The sequence below is a fragment of the Haliaeetus leucocephalus genome, unplaced genomic scaffold, assembly GCF_000737465.1.
Source record: "Haliaeetus leucocephalus isolate CR32 unplaced genomic scaffold, Haliaeetus_leucocephalus-4.0 Scaffold273, whole genome shotgun sequence".
In the NCBI taxonomy this organism is placed as follows: domain Eukaryota; kingdom Metazoa; phylum Chordata; class Aves; order Accipitriformes; family Accipitridae; genus Haliaeetus; species Haliaeetus leucocephalus.
The window spans coordinates 10,103,440-10,129,993 of record NW_010972709.1 but is presented as its reverse complement, the minus strand read 5'-3'; the positions used below and the strand labels follow the sequence as shown (position 1 = coordinate 10,129,993).

Below are 26,554 nucleotides of genomic sequence, written 5' to 3'. Positions count from 1 at the left end.
CACTATTAGTACACTAGAATCCCTCAAACCTAACTGGAAAAACCCTCTCAAATATTCTGTACATTTTTACTTTTTACAAAACATTTGAAAATGCCAATCCTATGAACTGATACAAAAATATCATCTCTGGAGCATTTTCCTAAAACCATGAAAAGTTCTGTTTCATGCAAAAACATACTATACAACTCGTGTCATTTCAGAATTCCCCCCCCCCCCAAACGAGGTAGTTGATCTTAGGTGCAAAATGAGCTGTAAATGCAGTAATGCAATCGCAATCTCACTTAAGTGCCTATAGCTGATCATCAGTTTTTAAAAGCCTCTTAAATTTGGCCTATGCTCAGATTACTGTGGCCATTCCTACTCTTTGTAAAAAGGGCAAAAATAAAGGCCTTTCAGAAGTCCTCTGTACTCTTCAATGAGTTATTTGTTCTATGGCATTGTACTAGTGCAGTGATTTTCATCTTGTGGTCTTAGCTCATCTAGAAACATCTGTGAAAGGTTAAATACAAAAAAGCAAACTTATTGTTCTAAGATAAGTGGGTCCTTTGTCTTTAATTCAGCACTGAAGCCAATGTAGGCTTCAGGATACAAAAGCATAACCCATTCAACTGATTAGGGTCCAGGTACCAACAAGTCTTTCTTCTGGTATGCTTGATTGCAACAGTGCATCAGAGCCTGATTCTCAGGGTATATATGCTGACAATTGGAAGGGCCTTAAATAAACAGTATTATCCTCGTGCCAAACTGAGTGATAAAAGAATTATCAATTCTTTTACTAACTAAAAGGTGCTACTCTGAAATCCAAACTGGATATCCTCTTGCCAAGACCATATTTTAAAAATATTTCACCTAACATTTACTTATGTTATGAATTCTATTATTCAAATCAAAGTGGGAACTGCTGAAAAGAAGGGAGTCTGAAGCAACTTCACACAAAAATATGAGTTTGTTCTTTTTCCCTAACAAAAAGAGTAATGTTAAATTAGGTTCCTTGATGGTATTAATGGATAGCACTTCTGAATCCTGGTACGGAGCAGAGCAAGTACATAAAAAATATACTCGGTCGTCTTTCCTTATACCGAGTGCTCTCAGTTAATATATTTATGGGACTTAAAAGCAGAGATTTTTACATATGTCTTTGTGATGTTTATCCTTTTTTCTGTCTAGTTTCCTGTTTTTCAAGTCATTAGAACTATATTATTATATATGTAAAGCACTGTCAGTTTTCAAAGAAGTTTACGGTTTCTCTCCTTTGAATCTTCACAATACCAGTGGTAAAAAAGTAGTTCCCCAGTTCCCTCCTCAGACTGTAGCAGGGAGGAAAAGTTAATTGCTCAGTATAGCAAAGGAAGTTGGGCATGGTGAGACTGAGTGCTCGGACTTGAGGACACTAGAATTTTTTCAGTTTATATTAAACAAAGTCTCCTTTAGTGATGTAGTGTGGTGATGCTGCAACAGTACCATGAAAACTGCTATTGCACAAAGTTAGTTAACATGAAACAGAAAGGATTTTTGCATAGGAAGGAACAGAAGGATCAGAACCCAATGGCACCACAATGGTTTCTTGTTGCTAATCAAAGCCAGGACTCTCATTCTAAAAAGTGGGAAAAATACCTTTTGCTGTTTGAAGGCTTTTCTTCCCTGTTAAGATAAATAGCTACAGCAGACTTCTCTGAATGGCAAATTTGAACTTCATACTTGAACACTCTAGTGCTACACAAATACTAGTTTTAGATACACATTGTACTGGGTAATTTGATTAATCAATGATACCTTATCAGTAAGTCTATGTGCTATGTGCTTTTCTGAGTGAGTTGATTTCATGAGCCGTTTGTTGTGTTAGGGGTGGGTTTTTTCCCCTTTTACCAATGAACAATGACCAGGTGATTAGAAGCTGTGTCAGATACTTATAATGCCAAGTGTTATGACAGATGAAATACTATATATGCTGTTACAGAAGCAGGAGTGTTTCAAATTATTTTTACATTGAAATTCTGATTGTTAGGCCTTAGTGTTTTTTATCTTCAAATCAATTCAGAACCATGAAATAACTTGTGCTCAAAATATTCCCAAATTAGCACCATTTGCTGATAAGAAAATATGACAGAGGAAAAAGGATTTGCCAGAGTCCAGGTGGATTTTTCTTTTCAATGTTTTTTATTCTAAATGGACACAAGATGTGTATTTGTCTAAATCTGTGGTTTCTCATCTAAAAATCTCAGTATTTCAGTCTGCAAATGAATACTGGAATATGAAAATTTCTAATGCTAACAGTTAGCCAAGGCCTGGATTTGAAAAGCAGTCTACACCTTTGCAAATGCCATGGACAAAATCAGACAATGCAGGAACTGTTCACACTCTTCTGTCAAATACAGCTTCTGCAGCCAAATGGGGCTGGACTGGGAAGGGCTGCGTTGTCGCCCTCAGAGGGAGGCTCTCCTGTGACTCTAGGCACCACTGCTTCATCTTTTACAAGCCCCTTTGTAAAAGTTATTTCTTTTTTTGTCAGAGCTGGATTGGGAAAAAAAGTTTCTAGGGTCCAGAACAATTTTCAGCCAGTATTTATCCCTGACTGCTTGTACTCCTTTTTCTCCTTGTGGCTGTATTTATTTTTTAGGTTGAACTGTCTTTACCATTCTCTTTATTATCTTCTTATAAAGACATCAGTTGTACTTGTGTCTTAGGCTAAATAAATCAAGCTCTCCTGGCCTTATCTTACAGAATTGTATCCACTTTATTGATACCATTTTAGTATCTTTCCTCGACATCTAGCTACTGCAATTTCACTTAATTATTTGGCCTCTGCACAGTGGCTTGACTACTTCTCCATCCCAACTGGAAATTTTTCTCCTAGTGCAGGCTGAGCTTTCACAATTCTATCAAATTGCATCTGACTCATCCTGTGACAAACTCTATGACCAAGGGCCTTTTATTATCAATTAACAAGAAATATAGCAAAATACTTTGTTTAATCTTCAAGTGCATGAGCTAATATTTGTACTGTAAAACTTCATCCCATTCATTTCATCCCATTCAGTGTTCAGAGTCTTCTAGGGTTTTTTTTGTGCGTGCACCCTGATCCTCCTCTAGATTAGTGCCTCCCAACTTAACATCAACACCAGCCTTATAGTATCTGTTTCAGTGATTAATGAAAATGATAAGCAAATTCAGTTACAAGACTAATATATAAGAAAGTGCACTTGCATCTGCTGCCCAACCCCCAATTTCTTTTCAGTGGTGCCTTCTTTTCTTTAGCCAGGTGCTTACACAACTCATTGTCATGCTGCTAGTTTCCATTTTCTCCATCTCGACTGTGTTTTCCATGTTTTCCACACTTCCAGTCTATCAGATGCTCAGGATCTATGAAACCTGCACTTGCTCGGTTGCGGGAAGCCCGATTCTTACTTTGCTTTTTAGCCATGGAAATTCTGCAGACCTGATCTATTTTCTTTACTTGCAGGTTGGCTTGTGCATTGCCCTCTTATTTTCCACTTGAACCTGTTTTTTCCAGCACTGGATTTAAACCCTGCAATTTTACAGCACCAAAGCAGTTTTTCTTTTCTACTTTAATAGGAAATCTTCAGTGAATCTACATCTGTAGCCAACACTGCACAAGCAGGAAGAGTTTAGCACTAAACTGCCAGTTTGAGCTGATATCAAAAACAACTTTTCCCTTACAGTTTAAACTTCCAACACCTCATAGCTCCATACAAATATCAGAACTTAAACTGTTCAACAGAACTTAGAGAGCTAAGGAACTAAAGGGTGTAACAGAAAAAGAAGATCATACCTTCTTTCCTTATAATATAAACCAACTTTTAATAATAAAAACTTCTATCATGTTTTCAATGAGAATAACATATACAGTTCAATGTAAAACAGTGCACAGTGTAAATGCCCTTAGATACTCTTCTATGCATCTTTACGCAGTGACTGCGCAAGTGTGGGCCAGGATCCTCGCCAGGCTGTAAATTGCTGCAGTTCCGCTGAACAGAGCTGATGTAGACAAAGCGAGGATCTTGGCCTATGTGTTTTTTTTTTAAATTTTGGGTGTTCCTACAGTTCTTACAATACTAAGTACATTTTAAGTTGAGGATTCAGTAAAGAAACATCCATTTCTTCTTCAAACAGCAAATGGCAAGAATCTTCCAAAATTAACAAAAAGTGCATTGAAATAATGATCTGCTCATCTGGCTGCAGTACAAAATGGATACTCAGTAACAAACCCCTGTATCCAACAGCTGGCAAGTGATGGGTTGTCCAAGTTCCCTGCAACAGGTTGCTGTAGGTCAGAGGAAACAGTTAAAAGTAAGAGAGTAAAAAAACCATGTTCCTTCCCCAAAATTACTTCAGTCTGTGAGTGAAGAAAAAAGAAATTTAAAAATTAAGAGACAAAATTCAGAACAATCTGCATCCCCAAACTTTGTCATAAGCCATTTTGTGTTGAAGTGTAGATTAAAAAAATTACAAGACCTTCATATACAAATGGAAAAAGTCTTAATTTTAGTTTTTGAGTCAGTTTGGATGTTAATGAAAAAAAATTAAGCCAGCTAAAGAACAAACAACATCAGAAATAAAAACCCCAAACCTTTATTTTCTAGAATATACATCACTGCAAAGCGCTTCTGAATCTCCTAACTATGAATTGTTTTAAATGAGGCTGTGGAGAAACAGAGGAATGGTAAGTTTCCTATACACCCTTCTAGTGACACCCGCTATGACTGAAATTCGTGAGGGATGGGTGGTCATATTAAGGCACTCACTCCAAAAGAACGTTATTTCTGTCCTGAGACTGCTGACATGTTTCAATTAGTTTCAGCCAGTAATTTGGAAAAAATTACTGTGCTTAGGATAATACTGACAGAATGGAGAACAATTTTTCAAACAAGAAAAAATAAAGTACATTATATACACGATTCCTTTTTTAACTTAAAAGCATCCCTAATACATCTTAATAACTGTATTAAAGACTACTTAAATATTGAATGATTTTAAATAATGTAGATTTTTTTCAGTAAACTGGGAGTAGCTGTGTAATTGCCAGCATATTGGTCCCATTTTAAACAATATAATTTTTATTTAAATCTTGTATATATAATAACATGATCGAAAACACATATTCCACTCCACATAAATAAGTATAGTTCTTCTGACCTGTTTTAAAAACTACATCTGTTCAAATAATCAGATTATAAGACTGTATCTTTCCTTTGTAAAGTTTCCTTTAAAATCCTTCACTCCCAATCTCTCCTCTTAAATAGTACTGTATTTCCAGAGTACATAATAGGGCATTAGCAAAAAGAGTTAATCAAAAACCTGAAAGCTACAGTAAGTAAAATGAAGTAATGTTAAGAAGTATTATGGAATGTATACTCTGCAGCATAGAGAGATTGGTTCTCACTGGGCTGAAGTGGAAAATTACTCCAGAAGAAATTCTTCGTGTTCATATTTGAATAAACCATAGATTGTGCTATTTGTTGTTCAAAAGTGCAGGTCAGTTAATGAAAAAGTGGTGTTTATGAAGGTACTGCTCAAGGATGCTGACCAAAATTATGCTGGCAATTAAATGGATGCCAGATGCAGTACAGGGAGAGAGATATGTGTCATTCTGGATTTTCTTAACCAATCCATATCTTGAAGTCCACAACTTTTAGGTGGCAGCACAAACAAGTCATCAGGAAAACTGCGCTCTCTTGAAATACAGTTGTCACTTTTCCAGGCATCTAGCAAATGGCAGTAACATCCATCTTAACTCTGTGGTGGTGGTTTCAAGAATTTCTTCAAGAAGTCAAAGCAATACAGGAATCCCTGCACGTGCTGCAGGAGTTCAAAGGCAGATTCTTGGTGCCTGGGTCCAGCAGGTTCATATCCTACTAAACCAGAGCAATATCTCGTCCTCTCTTGATTCAGCACCATCAGTGTCAGTTAGAGTGGGTCCTCAGACAGGGCTGCTCATAGCTGAATGCTTTAACAATGCTGCAATGTAGGTGCCTCTCTCACTTTTATAAATCCCCATCTGTAGGTGGCTGGCACAACCTATAGAGTCTTTAAGGCAGATGAAGAATACGGTATTAAATATCATAAGGATGATACATAAAGTTACTGGCACAGTATATGAGAGACAACTTCTCCTTTATCATTCTGCAAGCTTTAGAGGTAATCCAGTATCAAGAATACCACTATTTTTAATTTCAATAATTGCAAATTTATAAGTGCCACTAGTGATTTATTAACTAAAGTATTTACATTCATCGTTTAAATACTGTTTGAGACTTTCCATCACTCCCTTTTTAACTTTGGCCCAATTTGGGTCTTCAACAGCCCCTTCTCTCTTTCTCTTTTTCTTTTGTTCTAAACCCAGTTCAGCATTTTTCCTGAACAAGAGGGTTCACCCCTCATACAGATTGGGATACCAAACAGATAAAAGAACTTATTTGGTTGTTAGCATGGTTTAACAAACTTTAAAATTAGTAATCATATTTTCAGAGAAATTTTTTTAATCACAAGATCAGCAAATTGAGGCCAGTGGTTAAACCTAAGCGCATCTTGACTGTCATTCATATATATGACCGTTTGTGGTAGCTTTGTTTTGGCTTTTTCTACTTTACATTTGCATAAACTCAAGTCTTTTACAACTTCTCTTTCAAGACTGCTACTACAGAGTTTGACAAACCTCAATGCTAGGAAATAAAATCCTGAGATTTAACATTAATTCACCAGCTCTCTTTTTAACTTTGCTTAGTTTTATTTCACATTATGATGATGGAACCCAGTAGGAACACATGTATCTGAACTTTATTGCCCTGAAATAATCCAAGTAAACAGTCCTGGAGTTTGTCATTGTGATTTAGAGTGTACACGAAAGAAGAGAAATGCCTTAGCTTACGATTTGCTTGTAAAGCTGTTTCTTTTTGAACATAGCATGCTGTTATGGTCATAAAAACAGAACTAAAGTAACGTACAGCCATTAATAAGGCAAAATAACCATGCTGCTCAAACACTGGTGTATGACACTGGGGACATGGTACAAGAGCCAACACTGACTATTGTTTTATTCCTTTTTGAAATAGCAATTACAATCCAACAAAAGGATAAGGTTCTAAATGCAAAATATTCTTTTTAAGGTCTTTGAGAAAATAAACCAAGGCCAGACTGTTAGAGTAAGCATCGTCACAGTCTCTAAAGTTTAAAATAATTTCCCATAAAAATTTTGAGGAGCAGATAGAAAAAAAAAAAAAAAAGAAAAGAGTCAGCGCTTGTTTAGACTAACTCAGAAGTCTTAATGGGTGAATAAGATACCAGTGTTTTAAGGAAGTCTTCTTGACACTGAACTAATATGTTCTTTGGAGGACCCTAGCACTAGCAAATACACTTGCTCTGTCTGAAAGGATGGCATAGACTTTACTGGATCTTTTCTGGTGCCGATTCCTGCATGCCAGAACTGTTTTGCCTTCATGTGAACAATGACACTAACAAGAGCAGAATCAGAAGTTTCTCTGATGTTTGTACAGACTGATTCTGTATATATTGCCATCTAAACCATGAGCATTTGTTACTACCATTGTGGGAAAATGCTGTGTGACAGTTTATTAAAGAATATTCTCTTCTCTCTGATATATGAAATTGGAGGCAATTGGCAAGAAAGAGATACTTCTCTTAAAATTAAAGGTATTCTTATCCTGCAGAGAGAGATGATGAACATCTCTAGCTCCCATTAGGTGGAGTAGGATTCACAAATGTACAGTGCTTTTCAAAGTTGTCTTCTAGACAAAAACATATATAACCCTGGGCAACTCATCTTCCTTAGCGCTGCATTACTGTATGGTTACTCTGACTTGAAGTGCTTGCTCTTAAATGTGCTCTGCCATAACTAAACAGTCAAGCTCTTCTAAGCACACAATAATATTAGCCTTTGAATTATCTTTGCATATCTGCAGTCAGATTTGCTATTCAGGAATTTTTCTTTCTAAGCATTCCACAGATGGCTGTCAATCACTAGCTTTGCCAAGTCACAGCAACTGTCCACAAAAGACCCTTCTCTCTGAGCAGTTATGTTTTATTCAGAAAGTGCAGAAACCTTTGAAGTTAATGATCTGCAAATTGTAAGCAGCAAAGCTGATTACAGTGCACTTAGTTTAGTACAGTGAGAAAGAAGAACAGGAATTTTTTCTTTTTTTCCACTACTGCTACTAAGGAGATCTTTGGTTCTAACAGGAACTCCACAACTGTTACAGAAACATAAAACCAGCACTCAGATAAAAAGCATAACACATAATAACCTACCGAGGCGCACACTGTGGCATTTGGTCCATCACTTTCAGATTCTTGGCAGAGATTTCAACCCTTGGTCCCTAAGGAAACAGAGAATTTATGGTACTGACAGTATTGATAAAGCACCTGATCCTTAGGGGAAAATATTATAATGGGAGGATGGTTTCTATTTGAGAATCCATTAACTACTTTTAGAAGATTTGGAACCCATTGGATGGATACATTAGTCATCTGTGTTTACTTAAAAGATGGAATTAGTCCCAAAGCACTTTACAAGCACTGCTGCCTAGCACTAGGGAATTTCTACTATTTAACACTGTGATTGAGAATTCATTTTTTTATTTACAGAAATTGTCTTAAATATACTGGATAGTCTCTACTTTCTAACCATCAAGGCACGCACTTTAAGTAATGTACACTGAGGCATTTATTTTAATTGCTATAATGGCTGTGCATGCAAAAGTTAATTTGTTCCTGTCAAATATATGTGTAGCTATTCAGACATTGATAGAAGTTTGGCTATATGGGTTTGTAGCACACAAAATACAGTGCCACACCAAAATAAACTGATGTTTGTACAATGATGTTGCTGGAATTAAAATGGTGGCATGCAGCAGACATACATCCAAATACTTACTTGCTTTCGCATGATGTCTGTAGCTTGCATGATACACTTGGGCAAAAGTCCATGACTTCGAGCCAGTATGGCTGCTTGCTCTAGGGACACACTCAGTGTACTTCTGAACATGGGAACAAGAGATATTAAAATCACAGATCACATCTAAAAATGTATAAATAGGTATGTACAGGACATTTACCTGTTAAATATGACTTCTGTTAGCTAGTGTTCTTATATTTACTTTTTTATTTTTTTCACTTACAAAACTATAAAATGACCTCAGTCCTGCATTTCCAGTCTCATTACACCTAGATACTGCAATTATTTGAGTCTCCAACATCATTACTACAAGGCTATGTTTCACTGCTCTTCTGCAGCCTCTCCATTCATATAAAGTTCTTCTGCATTCATATAAAGTTATTCACAAATGAATCTTATCTTTACTCAATGGTTTTGAGACACTGGAAGAACAGTGCTGTGTTTGGAAGATGCTTGCACACACCAAGATTCTAAAGCTATTTTTGAGCAACGTCCTACATTTTCAGTGTGCAATTGAAGACAATGTTGGCTGAAAGTAACATGCAATAAGATTGCTCAGTTGCATTGGTTGATGCACTGAAACATAAAAAAGTTTGTGTGTCAAAACTAATTATTAACAAAAGTATTAAAAGTCACAACCTACCCTAAAATAAAGATGGCAGTAGATTTAGGTCCTTAATATATTCCCTTACAATCTACCTTTCCATTGCTTTGAACAGAATCAAATATATTGCTCAAATCTCTAGAACGGACAAAAGTTCTCATCGCAGCAGTAAAACACAGGTTTTAAAAATCTCACCTCTGCATCCCAGTGCCACACATTGTAATCTGACAGGCTCCAAGTCGATAACAGAGCTCAGAGGATATAGGTAGCAGGCCAGCTCCTGAGGTGTTACTGCTAGAATAGCCTGACTGCGTTGGTTTTGTATTAATGAAAGACTTCATCAGCCTGCAAAGCTCATCCATTGCATTAATGGGGCGAATAAGCTAAACAAAGCAATAAAAAAATGCATCAGTGGTATACTTACACCTTCAGTTATAAAGACATTTACAGTTCTTTATCCTATGTCTAAGCACAATAATCTAAACAAGAGTGACTGCCACACAGTAACAACTATTTAGAATATATATGAACTTTAGAGTGGGAAAATACAATTACTTAGGCTTGGGGCAATTTTTCCCAATTATTACAAATCACATAAGCTGTTTACAATGTATACTACAATTGCAAAGATAGTCTCTGATTTTGTCTTCCCCGCAGTAGTATTTAATGCCTTACATGCATATATTTACGTATGTCACCTGCCCCAGTTAGACAGACTGCCTTTACATGAGATGCTGGGAAGTACTGTTTTTGTGTTGTTTTCTTCTGTAACTGTGAACAAAGCGTAACTTGTAAATTGAACAATTGTTCATTTTCATGCATCTGTGGGAAAAGAAAATTAATTCATTCTGTCTAACATCAGATACCATATTTAGCAGGGGCAGTCAGGGTGATATGGAGTCTTATTAGTGCCTAAGTTAGGGGGTTTGTGTCTACCCAGGTTCTACACATTTTCTTTGAAACAAAGGAACTGTAGCCAAGCTTCAGAGAAATTCAGGTAACTTCTTTAGGATAGAGAACATTTTTTAAATGACGTTTGGGTTTGTACAGGTCTGCCATATGGGTATCCCATGACTGGGATTTTAGAGATGTAGAAACAATATTTCTGTGAGATAATTTATTGCAGAAATAAACACAATAACAATACCTGGTCAATCTTCACTGCAGTAGTATTGGAATCAGTGGGCAAGTTTGATCTCTCTAGGTAAAATGTCCTGCAAAAAGGCCAGCAAGGACTACATTAGTTGGTGTGTCACGTTTCAAGCACATATATGTACACTATCTTGTCTAAAACATTTGAGAAGGCTATGCTAAAAAGCTTCAAGATCTGCTTTTTTATTGAACCATTTTGATTGCAGTAATTTAGAGTCTGTACTAAAATATTCCAACCCCCACTTTTTAATGTAATTTTAGCTCTGCACAAAGTTCTGAAGTCAAATTAGATGGGAATTTCATACGGTACAGTGCACTACTTCAGAACGAGCTTAACTGTGGGAAGAAAATTAACAGGTTTCCCACACAATGAGAATCTCCAAAAATCATATTTGTACAAGAAACCATCAGGAATGGAATCCCTTTTTCATTAAATTTTAAGGTCCTTAGCAAGGAATGCTCTTTTCAATGTGTTTTAAGGCAAAGAAGAAGCATGAAATACCTGAGTTTACGGTAATATTGCTGCACTTTTTCAAGTGAAATACCATTAATTTGCTGTGGAAGTTCTAGAGATGAGCCAGCTGGTTGTGATTGCCCCTCCATACTCTCCAGAGCTGAAGAAGAAAACATTTTACTAAACCTATGTTATTAGTTTTCATTCATTTATTTATTTATCTCCATATCATCTCACTGCTCAGTCAAATGACTGTTGGATCATGTCAAGGCTGATTCTGTTACTGCATAAATTTAATGCATTTCCCAGCATGGGAATATAGTGGTAGTATCATAAAGGTGAGCTTCACAGAAAGCAGTTCTATCTAACAGCAATTACTCCCCACTAATATCCCCTTGAAGGAAATTTCCTGTATTGTATTTTGGTGTGAATATTTGGTTATCAAGTCAATTTCCAGCCCAGATGATTCTGTCATGGTGTATGCTTTTAAAAACACTTCTCTGTAGCCTGGGAACATCTCCTGTTACCATACTAGATCAGATTGTGCATATAGTCTAATATAATGTCTCTATGGCCTTTACAGGAAGGCATAAAAAAGCCCCAAACAGGCATATCTTGGCACATGACTGTGCCTTATTCTAAAATCTAGCACTTCCCAGGTCTTTCTAGAATAGAAACATCTGCTTCTTAAATATGCCTGTAGTTCTCAGCTGCACTATGTTAAGACCTTCATGGTCATTCTTTATTTTGAATCTTTCAGCATCACCAGTTAGCTTATTTTTCTCAAGAAAGCTTTTTATAGACACCTTTTGTAAAGAGCACCGTGTGCAGTTTCAAGCTTCCCCCATTCTGAAACCGAGAAGGCAGTTTGGAGAAGTAGTAGCTGTCAAGATAAAAGATAACCTTCAAGGCCTGACGACTTCCTTCGATGTGGTAGAAGACATGAGTATCTGGAGAAATAAAGATAAAACACTTGCTGCTTTACCACAGCAGGAGCAATGCGAAACCATTGCTATCTGAGTTTATTAGATAATGACATTTCACATCACCATTAGATGAATAACGGAGAGCCTTTATTGAGAGAATGCAGGCTCTGAAATATTATACTTAAGAAGATACACAGTTAGCATGACCTAGCATAATGTTTGATGATAATAATTAAAATCCATCTTGTTTCATGGCATCTCATAGTCCATAAACATGGAGAGAGATCTGGCAGGGTGGGACACAGGACACAGAAGAGCTGAGGAGGGCTAGTCCTTCTACCTTAGGTAATGTGGTGAATTACAAACATCTGTCAGGAACTGCTCATCATCTGTCATATCTCCCTGTGTGCAAAATCACACAGGTAAGGTACACTGGCACAGACCATAGTTACAAATCACAGAACATGCCACCAGCATCCCATGATGTCAGTCCTGCTTTTTATGCTGCGTTTTTGCAGTGGAACCTGAGGGAATGCAACAGTGCTTCAGAAAAGCCGCTCAGCGCTCTCCAGGTCTGACATGGTCTGTTAGATTTATAATCAGGGAGGATATTAATCTGCAAAACAAACAAGGAAAAAAGAGCTTCAGAGAAACAGAGAATACTCACTTGCTACAAGACTTTCATCCAGCTGCTTGAAATAGAAGGCAACTTTGTCCAGTTCAGTCAGAGTGACCTGGATGTCTTCCAGCATGGTACGCTCCTCCTTCTGTAGAGCAAAGAAACAGATATAAATAGGTTATAATCTGCCAGAAAGAGATCAATGGCAGGAAAGTATAGCTGTTATGTGCACGCTTTGGTTCAGGAGACCTAGAGCAGAATGTGGAGCTTTCCATTAACTCCAACCCAGCCAGGTAATTACTAATGGCTCTAGAACTTTGTGATACAAGATAGCTACCCTTTGCTTAGATGTTACTTGATGTGATTCATAGAGAGTAGAGAAGTTTAAGGACTGAATAAGTTTGAAGGGATTTCTTTCTCCAACCTTTACTCTATAGCTACAAATGTGAAGAACAGCCATGCATTCCATGCAATGTGAATAAATAGCAGTTACATATGCATATAATTTGGATTATATTTAAAAAAAAACCCCACACTCAATCTACAACGTTTACAAAGTCCAAAAAAACGTCGCTTCTCTATAGTGTCAGAGCTACTTGTCTTTTTTATGCTCCTTTTTTCTTAACATTTTTACAGTTATGGCAGCTGTGGCTTATCTGTTCGTTGGGTGCAGAGGACCTATGTAAGACCAACTCCTCTCCTCCTTAGGTATGGTGCCTCAAATACCAGCAGCACAGAAATGAGAGAGTGCAGTCCATTCCATAAAAGTGTCCACGGTATGAACAAAAGCCTACATTTTCCTGTTGTCCCAACTCTTGAAATACTCAGAACTTCTTCACCTATTTGTTGAAATGTGTGTTTTAACCAGAAGATGGCAGGCCACACACGTGTCACCGACAACTGAGTAGTAAAACCTCCCTAAATGCAGCAGCATTGCTCCAAATACGAAGGCAGAGAGATTCCTATGGTGTTCTAGTGTGATACTGGGTCCAATATTTGTGACGAGATTAAAATGATGGGATATGGAATATTGGCACATGGTTGTCAGCAGCAGGAATCTCCAGAGGTTGCTGTAGTAGAGTCTAACATGCTGCTAGAAAGAAGGGGTCTGGCTGTGCTGTGAGTGGCAGAGAAGCATACAGGCAAGTGTGAGCAGACCCAAGGGTGCCACAACTCTTCATCTTACCACAGCAGGGGAGAGAAGAGACTGGTAGTTTAGTAAAACACCAGTGGCTGCTATCTGTTCCAGCCATTTTCTGCTGGCATCTCTGCTGCTCTCTTCATATTCCCCATTGTTGTTGTATCGATAGTTGAGAGCAGCCAGTAACTGCTCTGAAAAGGTGCAAATAGCAGCCACAAGAGACTGACAGAAGATGGAATCACGTCTCAGCTGTAGCTCAGTATCTGCCAGAGAAGGGGAGAGAAACACAAAGAAGTCATGAGTATACTTGTCTTTAATCTCACTGCCAGAGAAGCAGTTTGCATGTGCGTGTGTGTGCATGACATTTGGCTTCTGCTGTAGCTTTCACAGACTTAACAGATAACCTCGTCTTGCTGTGTGACCTGGGTGTATAAATAAAGACAGCATAGCTGGAGTACATGCATGTTTGAAAATTTTCTAGTACGCTTGACTGTTTATTACTTCCTCTGCCATCTGCATGCTCATTCTTCTGACTGGAAAGAGCTATAACTCCTTAGTGCCATATCTGGATTGATTCCCTTCTTTTTTATGCTTACAGAAGCAAAAGAATTCTTGAAAGAAGGTCTTTGCCATTACTTCTCTCCTGGGCTATTAAGAGATTCATCTTCCCCCATCCATCTGTATTTTGTGGGCTTCCCATATGCTTAATGCATTAACTGGGCCTGCCCATACGGTACCAATTGGTTTATGTTTCCTGGGAGAATTTCCCCTGTGTTAACTTTCCTTCCAGTCCGCCTGCCAGGCAGCCACATGCTGGTCAAATCAACCTCGCCACACTTAAGGGGATTGCAGGCCAAAGAGGCACATGAATAAGTGACAAGCTACTTCCCAGGCACCCTGGGCTCCTCCAGCAGACACTGCAGTACAGCAGTCTCTCATTGTCAAGGCAGCGTTCCCCAGAGAAAGAAGCTGAAAACATCACCCAGAGGCTTTGAAGATCTGGATTATTTTTATAAAGCACTGAACACAATAGACCGACTAATACACTCCAGGCCCTGGGCCATATTCTCAACTTAAAGGCAACCAATCCTTCTAGCAGCACACCTCTGTACTGCTAGACGTAAGGCAAAGAGAGCTTAGGACTGCCCTCAAGGCAAGGGAATCCCTGGTGCCATAGCCAGTTCAGTGCCATCTGCTCCTTCGTTCTGTCCAGAGGATGTTCATGGAAATGCTGCAGGAGATGGGGCACAGGTAGAGACTTAGGGAGTCATTATATCTACTGTCATTAAAAACAGCTTTTATGGACACTAGACTGACACCACAGGCTGGCTGGCACAGACTCATGGACCAGCCCTGGCAGGAGTTGACAAGTGACTTAGAGCCATACAAATCTCTCATCTTCATTCTATGAAGACTTGAGAATCAAGCCTGGCACAGTGAAACAACAAGAGCCTATTCCAATTACTTATTACCTCATTTTCAAACAAAAGTACACCAAGTAGGTGTTTCAATTACAAAATGACTGCACATTCACTCCTGGGAAAGGCCTGTCCCTTGATCCGCGAGCACAATGTTTTGTGCCTGGTTACAAATTAATCATGTCCACAGTGTATTTAGCTGCTGCCTGCACATTTAGGTTCTTAGTCTGCTCCTGGCTGTAATTTCAGTATATTTCAATCCTAACTCCTAACATGCCTGCTCTATTTGGAAAGATGACAGAGTCCACAGTCTCACAGAAAGTTATGCAATAGGTCTCATTTTTGCTGCATGTTCTCACCACAGCAGGAAACAGTAAAGGCCATCTGGGAAGGGGGATTGTACAAAGGAAAAAATGAACACGGAAAAAAAAAAAACCCAAAACCAGAGTGCTTGTGAAACACCAGCGACCAGCCAGGTAACACAAACAGCCTACAGTGAATTGAAATAATGTAAACTGAAGAAGAGATGTCAGATGCATGGAAAGGTTGCCCTAGATGCAGAGCGTGAGAAATGTTAGCATAAAATGCCAGGGAAAAACCTAAATGCTAAGGAAAAACATAACATCCTGGTGTATGCACATGCATGCACATAAAACTGTGCTAGGGACTTCTGTATATATGATGTTGTTTTGCAACAAATCAAAACCCCTTACCTGTGCATTTTAACAAGGCCAGAAGCAGCTGGTTCTTCCCATCTAAAACAGTGAAGAAAAGGAATGCTCTAGTCAACATGGTATCAAGGTAGATTTGATTGCATTTGGTTAACAGTCTCCTCATTCCCTACAATCCCTGGCCCCTGTGTGGCCATTTCTATTTACTCTAGTATTCCTTACTCCTACCGACATTTTAACAACTAAGAAAGAAACAAGGTGTAAATCAAAGAATTTTACAGGCTAAATGTTCTGTTAACTACCATGAATTACTGGAAACAAATTGCACATGTAGACGAATTCCTAAGCAGGTGATTTCTGCCCAGTGCTTTGCACTGGACTGTAAACATCAGATTCAGCTCCTGTTCCAGTTCAACCAGACTGCAACCGTTGAGGATGTTGTAGTATCTGATTAGCGTTCGTTTCATTTTGGAATATACCAAGCACCTCTCTCTCCATTTTCTAAAAGGGTTAAAAAATCCACAGGGAAATAGATCACTCTCATACCATTCTGTCTGAATGGGCTGATGAAATAAAATAAGGGAGAGAAAGTTCTTCGGAATTGCTGCACAGGTGAGGTTTTACTGTACAGCACTGGGACTCTGCAAACAATAACTTGTTTTACCTGTTCTGTAGAGCCCAGTACAGCCTTATGACAAATTAAGATAAAATGATAAAATGAACTGCTAGACTTGATTAGATCAAGATCTTTTCTCCCTGAAGCCCATAACAAACTTTTCCTTATTTACAGACCTTCCACGTGTTTTTGTATGATTTCAACAAGGTTCTTGATGCGCAATGGAAGGTTCCATGGATCTTCTTGAATGCTGGCTTGAATATTATTCCGGCACCTAACTGTGCTTTCTTCCTTCTGTTTAAATTCTAGAAAAAATGGAGTTTGTTAGCCATTAAGGAAATGCTACATAGCTGAGTGTGGCTTATGAGTTATAATGTGTATACAGATGAAAGCAGAGATACAGTATCAATAGCAACAACCGTGAATGAAAAAGGTACTTAAATAGAACTAATACAGGAGGAAAAAAAGACTATTCCTATAATCTCTTTATCAGCAGTCTCCTAGCATTGTTGTCAGGATTGTGGACTAAAAGTTATGCACTTGGGTGACATGCACAGTGAAGGGAGCTCTGCAGTACTCACAAAGCACAGAATTCCCTTCTGTCTTCTCTGCCTTTAATAATGCGCAGGCAGCTATATCGGGTAGATCTAGACTCTCTGGCTGTGCAGAATCAGATCAACTTTTTGGCTGCAGCTGTCACATCCCATAATACTAATGAGAAGTCTTTCACCTGATGGAAGCTAATTATTTAATTACGGACTAGAAGATTTATTCTCCATGACTTAGCTATGTAGCTGAGCCAAATACCCCATTGTTGGTGATAAAATGCATAAGCAGACAGAGAAACACAGAAAAACCGTGCCAAATAACTGCTCATGAACAGAAATGGGAAAGCATTCAAATTTACATCCATCACTGAAAGGTGTCTATGGTAGCTATTAAATAAGACACTCTGGTCCAGGATTCCAGCCGAATGTAAGCAGGGTTTGTCTGTCCCTTAGTGTGATGAATGTGGGATCTTCAGTTAACTTCAGTTAACTAAAAGACTCTCTCAGTGTAATTAATCTAGCTTTAATAAACGAGACTCCGTTTAAGCAAAATAAAATAAAGGAAATGAACACAAGATGTCTGTTATTTCTTCACTTCATTCAAACAGTGCATGGAAAGACTAACAGATATTCTACATAAATGTGAATGTGTTTGTCGAAATGAGTTCATTTAACAGAACTCCATAGGAGTTACTTCTGGAGTCAGGAAAAAAAAAAAAAGGCAGAAAAAGCCCCCTTATAGAGTTTGCCACTGTAACTTAAAAATAGAGCTTGTCAAAGGTTACGGAGGAGGCCATGACTACAGCACCTGAAATACAGTAGGAATAGTAGGAAACATTTCAGATTTCAAGTGGGAAAGGAAATGCAGCAAATATTCAGAAAATAAAGTTCTGTGTATTTCAGTGAGAGAAGAAACCACATCCTGGGCCCCAAAACCATTAAGACCAAAGTCTCATCATGCTCCCTGAGGAAAAACAAAACACGGTATCATATGTTTGCTCTCTATGGGAATCAGTTTTCAAAATAAGTGTCATGTGAGGATGAGTTGACTCTGGCAATTTTTCTGCTTTTCTTCAGATGGGTAAGTCATTAAGCAAACTCAGGCAGAACCTTTTGGTGCCTCAGATCTACAGTCGTCAGCCCCTCATCAGCTTATCAGAGTGCTCATTTAGCTTGTATCTGGCCTATCTCTACCTCGTACCTTTTGAGATACATATCTGTGTTCACATCAAAGGATAGATCTGGGGACTTGTGCAAGAGCTGTGAGGATTCAGCACATAGAAAAGCGTTCTGTGCTCTTCAGAAGGAATTCATGTGAAAATGACATTTTAAGGATGCAAAATTTCAATGGTCAGACATGTACCTGCCATTAATGTATGACTGGGTAGACTGCATAGTTAAGTAACTCTTTGCGGCCATATAGCATATGTGCATTCATGTTAAGCTCTCAATAACTAGCAAATCACTTTATTAAATACAATCAATCTTTTTCTTTACCTTGCAAACTGTGTTCCATTGGGAAGTGCTTGGTTTCTTCAAAGGCCTTAGTTATTACTGGTCCTTTTAGAAGTGCATTGATTGCATCAACCTACAATTGGAATGTTTTCAGTCAGTGTTAGTAAGATTTGCAGATGAAAATCTGAACAGAACTCTTGTGGGAAAGTGCAAAAGCCATTACACTATTTGTATTTTGGAATGATTTCTCACTGACAAATGGCTTTAAGACTTTCTAACCGTGAACTGGCCTCAAGAGCCTCACACTGAATACAGCATTTTGCACAATGATGATCTACATGCTGATGAGATAAAAGATAATATAAAACAATTCTCTGGTGCTATGCATCTATAAAGACATCTGTTGGCTAAAGTTGTGAGGACTCTCCTGAGATCTGTAAATGTGATCCATTTAGATCATACAAGGTATTAGAATTTTGTTCATCTTTTCCTTTTTTTTTCTCATGAAAGCTTTTTTCCCCTTAGTCTAATGCCCGAGATAAGGCAGGTCAACCTTGCCTAAATCACACAAGACAACTTAAATGTTGACAAAATTGATTCCTCAAACTGTCCTATAATATACTTGCTTACACTGTACCCCAAGATAGTTTGCCTTCCCTCAAACTATGATTTCATTAAACAATTTTATACTTCCAATTTCTTAAAATGACATTGATAAAGAGAAAGCTGTTCTGTGTAAGAGTAATGCTTTACATACCTGGTTAAAAAGATGTTCCAGACAGCCATGAAGTTTGTCTTGTTTGTCTAAAGGAATCCTCATATCATTGGGAAGCTCATCTCCTAAAAAAGGAAAGATGAAAAGCCTTTAACTGTCTTACAAACGTAATCTGTGATGAAGCCAGAGATGACACAAGCACACATTCGCACCGGAGTCGTGGAAAAACGATTGCTGCTTTTTCTCTAATTCATAGATCAAAATACTCATGATTTTTCATATAATGCAAATATCTGATAACTAGAAGCTTATCCCTGCCTAATACCTCTTCCATATTCCAAATTTACTGTGGCTCATTAGAAAAAGAACAAACCTCTATGTTCTTGTGACTAGTTTTGAAGAAACTACATTTGCAACTTAAACATGCAAGTGCTTATAATCAGCAAAGTCTTATCAGCTCTACTAAGGTGTCCGGTATGAGAAATATGCATATAACCGACGCATATACTCACCTGATCCCATCTCATCACTGCCCAAGTAAGAGCTGTTACTCCGTACACTGGTGTATGACAACACTGAGTCGCGGTTACTGTTACATTCACTAGAAAGAAAAGCAAAGAAGGTGATTGAAAAAAAGCTGTCCTTACACCCAGTCTCTGATATACTATCATTCTGTTGTTATTAACACTGCAATCCCCAAAACTACTTCTGTTACGCATATACAAAAGAAAAATTAATTACAGGCAGAACAACCATTAAGCAAGGCCTCTGGGGCTGGCACTGTAAGAGGATGTCTTTTTCCATTTCTAGTGACCACTCAATGCTTAATATATTGCCTGGATCCTATAAATAATGAAAATGGACTTCCCACCAGGGACCTCATCTGGGTTGCATCATTAAGCATGCTCTACGAGTGTCGAGTAGGGGAGAAATAATTAAAATCTATGAGATTGAATCTCCACTAAACTCAACATTTGTTACCAATTCTCAGGACATTACAGCATCCAACTCCAGCATATGTTGAAGCTGCAGTAGCACAGCCATTGGAGATGGGAGAGGAAATTTAAGGAATCTATACCATCATAGAATCAGGCACTGCAGATCCTAAAACTATCTCGAGAAGCAGAGGAGTCACTACAGTTCGCTTCACACCGATGCTGGCTCATGCACACCTGGAAAATTCTAGTTCTCCTCTGTTTAAAGTTCACTTTACACTAATCATAACTTAATAAAAGTAACCAAAAAGGCTATGGATCTTAGTCTGTCCCCCTCCAATTAAGTGACACAGTGTTTTTAATAGCACAAACTCGAAACAAAGCCTACAAAATTCTCCATGTTGTCTCTTCCTTTGTTTTTATTTTAGTGACATGAGAGAAAAATATAAGAGCAATTGAAAGAACCCTAACTGGGGTTCTTGCCTGTCCTTTGTTAAACCTATTATCAAAGAAATCTATTTTTTCTTAAGAAGATTAATACTTATGGCAACTACTCCACAGTCTGAAATTATGAAATTTGAATTACACCTCCAAATGATCTCGGAGAAAGAAGCATGGCTAATGCAAACAAGGTATTTTCTTATCTGTAATTTACTTATTTTTGTAGCTCCTCAGTAGTTTTTCAGATCAAAACCCATCAAAAACCATTTTATTCTCCCTTGAGTAACTATTATCTGTAATATATGCTTAATTCTCTGCCTCTGTCTAATAAAGATAAGACAGAATAATCTTTCTCATCTTACATTTACGTGCAGAATTTTGGAAGCAGTGACAGACCCACAGAGACTGTTTGTGATGTCACTTTGTTATGCAGAATAGATTAGTCTCAATTACAGGAACCATTTAAACTAAACAGCGTTCATAATTGGGATTTCTCTTAACAGCGAAAGAAATACAGCACATTTCAATAAAACAGCTTCAGAGCACATGTGCAGATTTAAATCTAACACAATAAATAGATGCCACAGATCTCAACATTGTAAGTGCTGGTTCTGTTTCTTTACTGACTTCTTATCTACTGTCCTTGGAGACATTCAATACTCAACTGGAGAAGGCCCTGAGCAGCTGATCTTGTTGGACCTGTTCAGAGCAAGAGATGGGACCACGTAGGCTCCAGAGACCCCTTCCAATGTGAACTGCTCTGATTCTGTCATTTCTGCAGTCCTGCATGAATGTAACATACTCCTACTTATACTAGTACAAAACCAACAGCAAGTAAAGAATCAGCCCTGTAGCATGGAAGTTTCAAAGACACATCATTCACTCAGGTTACTGTAATCCTCCAGCCCACTGTAAAGTGTCTTTATTCCTTCTTATAGGCAAAGTCCTATGGCCTTTCTGTAAATGTAAAAAATGGCCTATTAAGGATGTAAAGTTGCAATGGTCAGACATGACTGCAATTTGTTATTCCACTTCTTCTGAAGTTGAGTTTCCAAATGTTTCCTCCCAAGAAAGACAGGTTTGGAGTGTGTGCGATTTCCTTTGGTAGCAAATATTCCCAGAGAAGCAGCAGTCAATGATGTCCCAAAAACAAGATTTTGAGACACCTGAACAAACATTTGCATTTGTGGTTTCAAAGGCCCATTAAAAATAAAAAACTTGATGTCCATTTCTGTTTCTCAGTGTCTTAGACTTTTGGGAAAATTGTTTGCAGAACTGAATGGAAACATCCCCTTACAATAGCAGTGATTACAAGACCAAGCAGTCTGCAAACTCTGCTGAGCTTCTGTAGTTTCCAGCTATACAACATAGAAAGTGAAAGTCACACTAGGCCTATTTATTTCATTTTATTCAATTTTCTAGAAGTGTTAGTATTTTGGCATTGTTACGAGGAAAGATTTTTTGCTGTGTATGTCTCCATGGCAATAAATGTAATGAAATAACTATAGCTAGTGAATACTTTACTATGTGAATATAAATAATTGACTGACTGGAAAATAACCTGCTTGTTGAAACCATACCTCCATTAGAACTTCGAAACATTATATTAGTAAGGTAAGAGTGGCACAATCTTCAGACTGACCTGTAGGAGTCTCTGAAACTCATTGTGTCATGTCCAGAGTCTTCTTGGTCCTCCTCAGAAACTTTGAAACAGACCTTCTTGATTCCACCATGCTCAGCTTTGTCAGGATCACTCTCTTCTGCTCCCAAGGAAGGTGGAGATGTCTCCTCAGTAGACGGTGGCTCACAGGCACCACCTTCTGTAGGTTCTGTTATGGTGGACAAAAGTCTGCAAAAGTAGAACATACAGCTCTCAGGGACTGGTGGGTAGTCTCATAAATGAGGTATAATGACTAAGGCTGGAATACAGCTATGTGAAATCAAAAGCAACCTTGCCAGCATTTTACATAGACTACAGCTATGTAAAATTGCAGGCTCTGAAAGGGGGTCATTGAAATCCATGAACCTAAGTTCACAAAAGGTCCTGTTTCCATAGGTACCCTACCTCCATAAGGAATAGCTTAATCACTGTAACCATGGTGGCCTGAAAGCGCCCTGTTTTTAATTTGCAAGTCCTCACTTTCTCCATCCAAGGCGCTGGGTTTCTCCTCTGGGGCAGTGCCTCAGCTCGCCAGCTCTACCCAACAGCTACCACCCTTTCTTAAATATGTTTGAGCCAAGGATCCACATGCTTTCTGGTCAGTTGAAGTTTTGGTGCACGACAGGCTGTTCTTTTTTGTTACTGGGATTCCTGGAAGTGGCTGTGAGCAGCTTAGGCCGTCTCATGGCCACACAGATCACCCCTGCAGTCCCTGCTATCAAAACCTTGCCAGTTGTGCACAATACACAGACACGCTACTCAAATCCTTCATTACTACTCCTAGGAGACCCATGATGAGAAAGAGAAAAAGAAAAAGACAAAAAGAGGAAAGGAAAACATAAGTGCCATAAAGAAAGCTGCCTGAAATCACAAGTTTTGCTTAGTTTGCCTTATGACAGACAAAATTTCAAGGGTAGGGACTATGTCTATATGGAATTCCAAACCCACTGTTGGCACCAAATAGATTCTTATACTGGAATATATAGTAAGCAAAACAGAGGCTGTTGAAGTCAGGTGGACTTTTAGGAGCAAAGGACAATAATATATACGTTGGTGGATCTTGCACAGGAGTACGTTCGACACAACCAGCAAGGAGCTGTAATGCAAGTGTGTATGTGAATAGGTGAGTCTAAGAGTATGACAGTTAAGGCCAATAGGCACAATGTGTTTTCTGAGGTTAATGCCTCCATTTTATCAGGATTGCTCTCTGCCATGCATACAGGATTCTCTACTCACTTATTTATCTGAACAACATATTGCTTCATTTCCTTCACTGCAATGTCAAGTTTGTTAAAAAGGTGCAAGTATGAGTCCTGTATCTCCCGATCTTCCTGTTTCAGCAGAAAACTGAGTCCTCTTTCTTCCTGAATTGTTCCTCCATTCTGCTGGCCAAAGCTACCATCAAGATCTCCATCTTCTGGGGTCAGACATCTCCAGGATGGTGCAGCCATAGTGGTGATGCAATGTTGAGTATAGGAGACTGGATTTAAGGTACCTACTAAACATTGAAGAGTCTAGTTAGTATGGCTCTCGTGACTTTCCCCACTCCATCCCAATAATGACAGTTTACTACAGGTGGAATTTGAACAGGAAAAAAAAATTTCAAAGAATTATTTAATATAATTACATTCTATGATAAAAATGTTCTTTAAAAAAAAAAAAAAAAAAAAGGAGGTTTTTCTTTCCTGGCATACCAACTAGATGTTTTGAATTTACTGCAGTCCAGAAACAAGTTAAATTATGGAAGTAAAGACAGCAACTATCCACACATATACTCGTACAGACAACATGAAAAGTATCTAAAAGCATTTGCTGAAATGTTAATGAATTCAGGTTCTCAGGAGTTGGTCTGTGTTACTATACCAGCTTTACAAACATTTACACACACACACACACACACATATATATAAAAAGAAACAGGATTATGTCCTTACAGAAGATAAATAGAATTCCTTTTCATTTAAAAATGCTGACAGTTTTGGTATGGTACTTTGCTAACCACCTTAGCTCGCATTAAGAATACAATGGAATTTTAATATCTTCAGGCAAGCAGGGCTTCTTTATCTACCTCATTTTAAATAGTCAATGCCATTCTTCAGAAGATTGGTTAGTCTACACTTCCCTGTGTCTCTTCCAAACATTCCTGCACTCTGACCTTCACAAGACAATGAATCAGAAGCATATTAGGTGAGATCATGATGAAGAAATGTTGGAATTCAAATAATCTAGTTGTAGGACAAATGCTGTGTAGTAGCTATTTATCAGAAAACAGATCCCCTTGAGAGAGTAGAGACTTCAAGCTCCAATGCATGGAATTTATTTAGTAATGACAAAAGAAAACAGCACTACAATCTGATTCACTCATGTTTTCCCCCTGAATGTAGGCTCTCTTCACAGCAGTAGCACTACTATCAGCCTCCATTCACTTTTCTTTCAGTCAGTAAGTCACCTCTACTAGCTTTAAACAATACTCCAGGACACTTAATTATTATGAGATGACCACACTGCTTAGCTAGTAAAAACATATTACCTGAAGCCTCTCTATGCTTAAAGGCATTACTATTTTACAACACAAGGAGGCTGTCATTATACTCTAAAATTTTAAGGAGGAAAAAGGGTACCAGCAAGACTGTGTTTCTTTGAAACTTATTTTGATCTTGCTGAGCAGTGGAAAGACACTTTTTATGCAGATAAAATCAGTATGATTTGAAAGTTAATTATCACCTTGTTCTGGATCAAGACCAATAATAGAGGGTTTCCGTCCAATGCGAATGCTGAACGACCTCCCCGCTGAGGTAGTGTTTTTGGGGTATGATACCTCCATGAGGTTAATATGGCAGTTGGTGGGGCAGAAATCCATGCTGTTAAGGGAATGTGGTTCCATGATGGCTTGTTTGAAGGCTGGGCTCACCTTTGTTTTCAATTCATCTGCAAACTGGGAGAAATAAAGCAAGCGTGTGCTACTTCACTTGCAAAAAATTATGATGCAATACAGACAATCCTTTTCTCTTCCTGCCTCCTATTCCAGAATCATATGATTTCTGCTGCAGCTGGAATAACACGTCAAAAAAAAAAAGCTCATAAAACAACAAATGAAAGCAATTAGCTACACCTTCTAGAACTCTTTTCACATAGTTTGTTTACACTACGATGCTTATGCTCATCTTATACTCATCTTAAATCAGACACTGATCATTCTGTTGTCATATTTATTCAATGATATGGTGGAAAGGAACCTGCAATAATATGTTATAACCCACAGCTCTGGCAAGCTGAATGGAGTGATTTACAGACAAGGTCTTTTTTCCTCAAAACTTGCAATTTCAGTAACTTGCAGAGCTGTTTTCATGTCTCTAGAACACCTACCTCTAAAGCAGTTCGGATTCAGTAATAAAGAATACTAAGACCCAGTTATCACAATGAAGTATTGTCTTGAGACTTCACCAATAACTAGTAGTGTTGTACCTCTTGGTAGTTTGTGAGCCTTCTGCTAATGCTTTCCAGCTTAGTGTCACAGATTTGCCGGAATTCATACTGGGGCATGGTGGCCACAGCACTGCTTAGGGATATAAGTCTTTTGCAATTCCTTACGAAGTGATTGTCCTCTGCAGCAAAGGCCTCTAAAATCTAAACAAAAAGACAGGATGTCAATGATAAGAGACTTGACAGTGAGGAAAAATACAGTTTTCCTCCACTGAGTAAGTGTCAAAGCCCCCATGCTGTCATGGTTGAATAAAGCAGCCTTCAGAACAAGTTGCCTTTATTACTGCCTGAGAATGACTATTGTGTCTAATCCCCAGAGTCGTAAAACATTCCTCAAAAAATTTTAGAATAACTGGAGGTGGATCACATGGGACATAACAATAATGTTACTGGGATGTGACAGAAACATTTACTGTTAGCTCATTATTGTCACAGATGACCAAAATACTAAGCGCACTGCTGCTTTCCAATAGCAGCAGTTCTACTTGATTCCTTTAGTGACCCTTCCAGCCTATCAGCTGGGAAAAAGCTGCTTGATTTTCTTCCAAGGTAAAGCAAATTCTTGCCTGAAAAGATTAATCTTGAGTATCAGCAAAGAGTATGTTACCAGACAGATAAAAGCGAGAATTCCACTGCTGAGGGCTCCCCTCCCTCTACCTCAACAGCTGAAATCCTAGAAGCATTTGCTGACTTGCTCATACCAACCGAGCTATTATAACTTGGTGCACTCTAATGAAGAAAACTCCAAGCAAGGTTGAGAAGACCATGTGCAACCTAATCTGAAGAG

General features: G+C 38.3%; 1 protein-coding gene across 1 annotated transcript in view; it reads right to left on the bottom strand.

Moving 5' to 3' along the window:
• Positions 1-4,597: 4,597 nt before the first annotated feature.
• PREX1 (phosphatidylinositol-3,4,5-trisphosphate-dependent Rac exchange factor 1) overlaps positions 4,598-26,554 on the bottom strand; it is a 173,321-nt gene continuing 151,364 nt past the window's right edge. Inside the window, exons 24-41 of the mRNA XM_010569790.1 lie at positions 25,750-25,911; positions 25,009-25,219; positions 23,521-23,782; positions 22,267-22,473; positions 19,761-19,849; positions 19,291-19,373; positions 18,576-18,666; positions 16,707-16,835; positions 15,957-15,998; positions 13,871-14,088; positions 12,733-12,832; positions 11,946-12,089; positions 11,188-11,299; positions 10,681-10,747; positions 9,729-9,916; positions 8,909-9,011; positions 8,284-8,351; positions 4,598-6,045 (exon numbers count right to left, since the gene is read on the bottom strand). Coding sequence (XP_010568092.1) covers positions 6,003-6,045; positions 8,284-8,351; positions 8,909-9,011; positions 9,729-9,916; positions 10,681-10,747; positions 11,188-11,299; positions 11,946-12,089; positions 12,733-12,832; positions 13,871-14,088; positions 15,957-15,998; positions 16,707-16,835; positions 18,576-18,666; positions 19,291-19,373; positions 19,761-19,849; positions 22,267-22,473; positions 23,521-23,782; positions 25,009-25,219; positions 25,750-25,911 — 2,319 coding nt within the window. The 3' untranslated portion in view covers positions 4,598-6,002. The remainder of the gene's footprint in view (positions 6,046-8,283; positions 8,352-8,908; positions 9,012-9,728; positions 9,917-10,680; positions 10,748-11,187; positions 11,300-11,945; positions 12,090-12,732; positions 12,833-13,870; positions 14,089-15,956; positions 15,999-16,706; positions 16,836-18,575; positions 18,667-19,290; positions 19,374-19,760; positions 19,850-22,266; positions 22,474-23,520; positions 23,783-25,008; positions 25,220-25,749; positions 25,912-26,554) is intronic.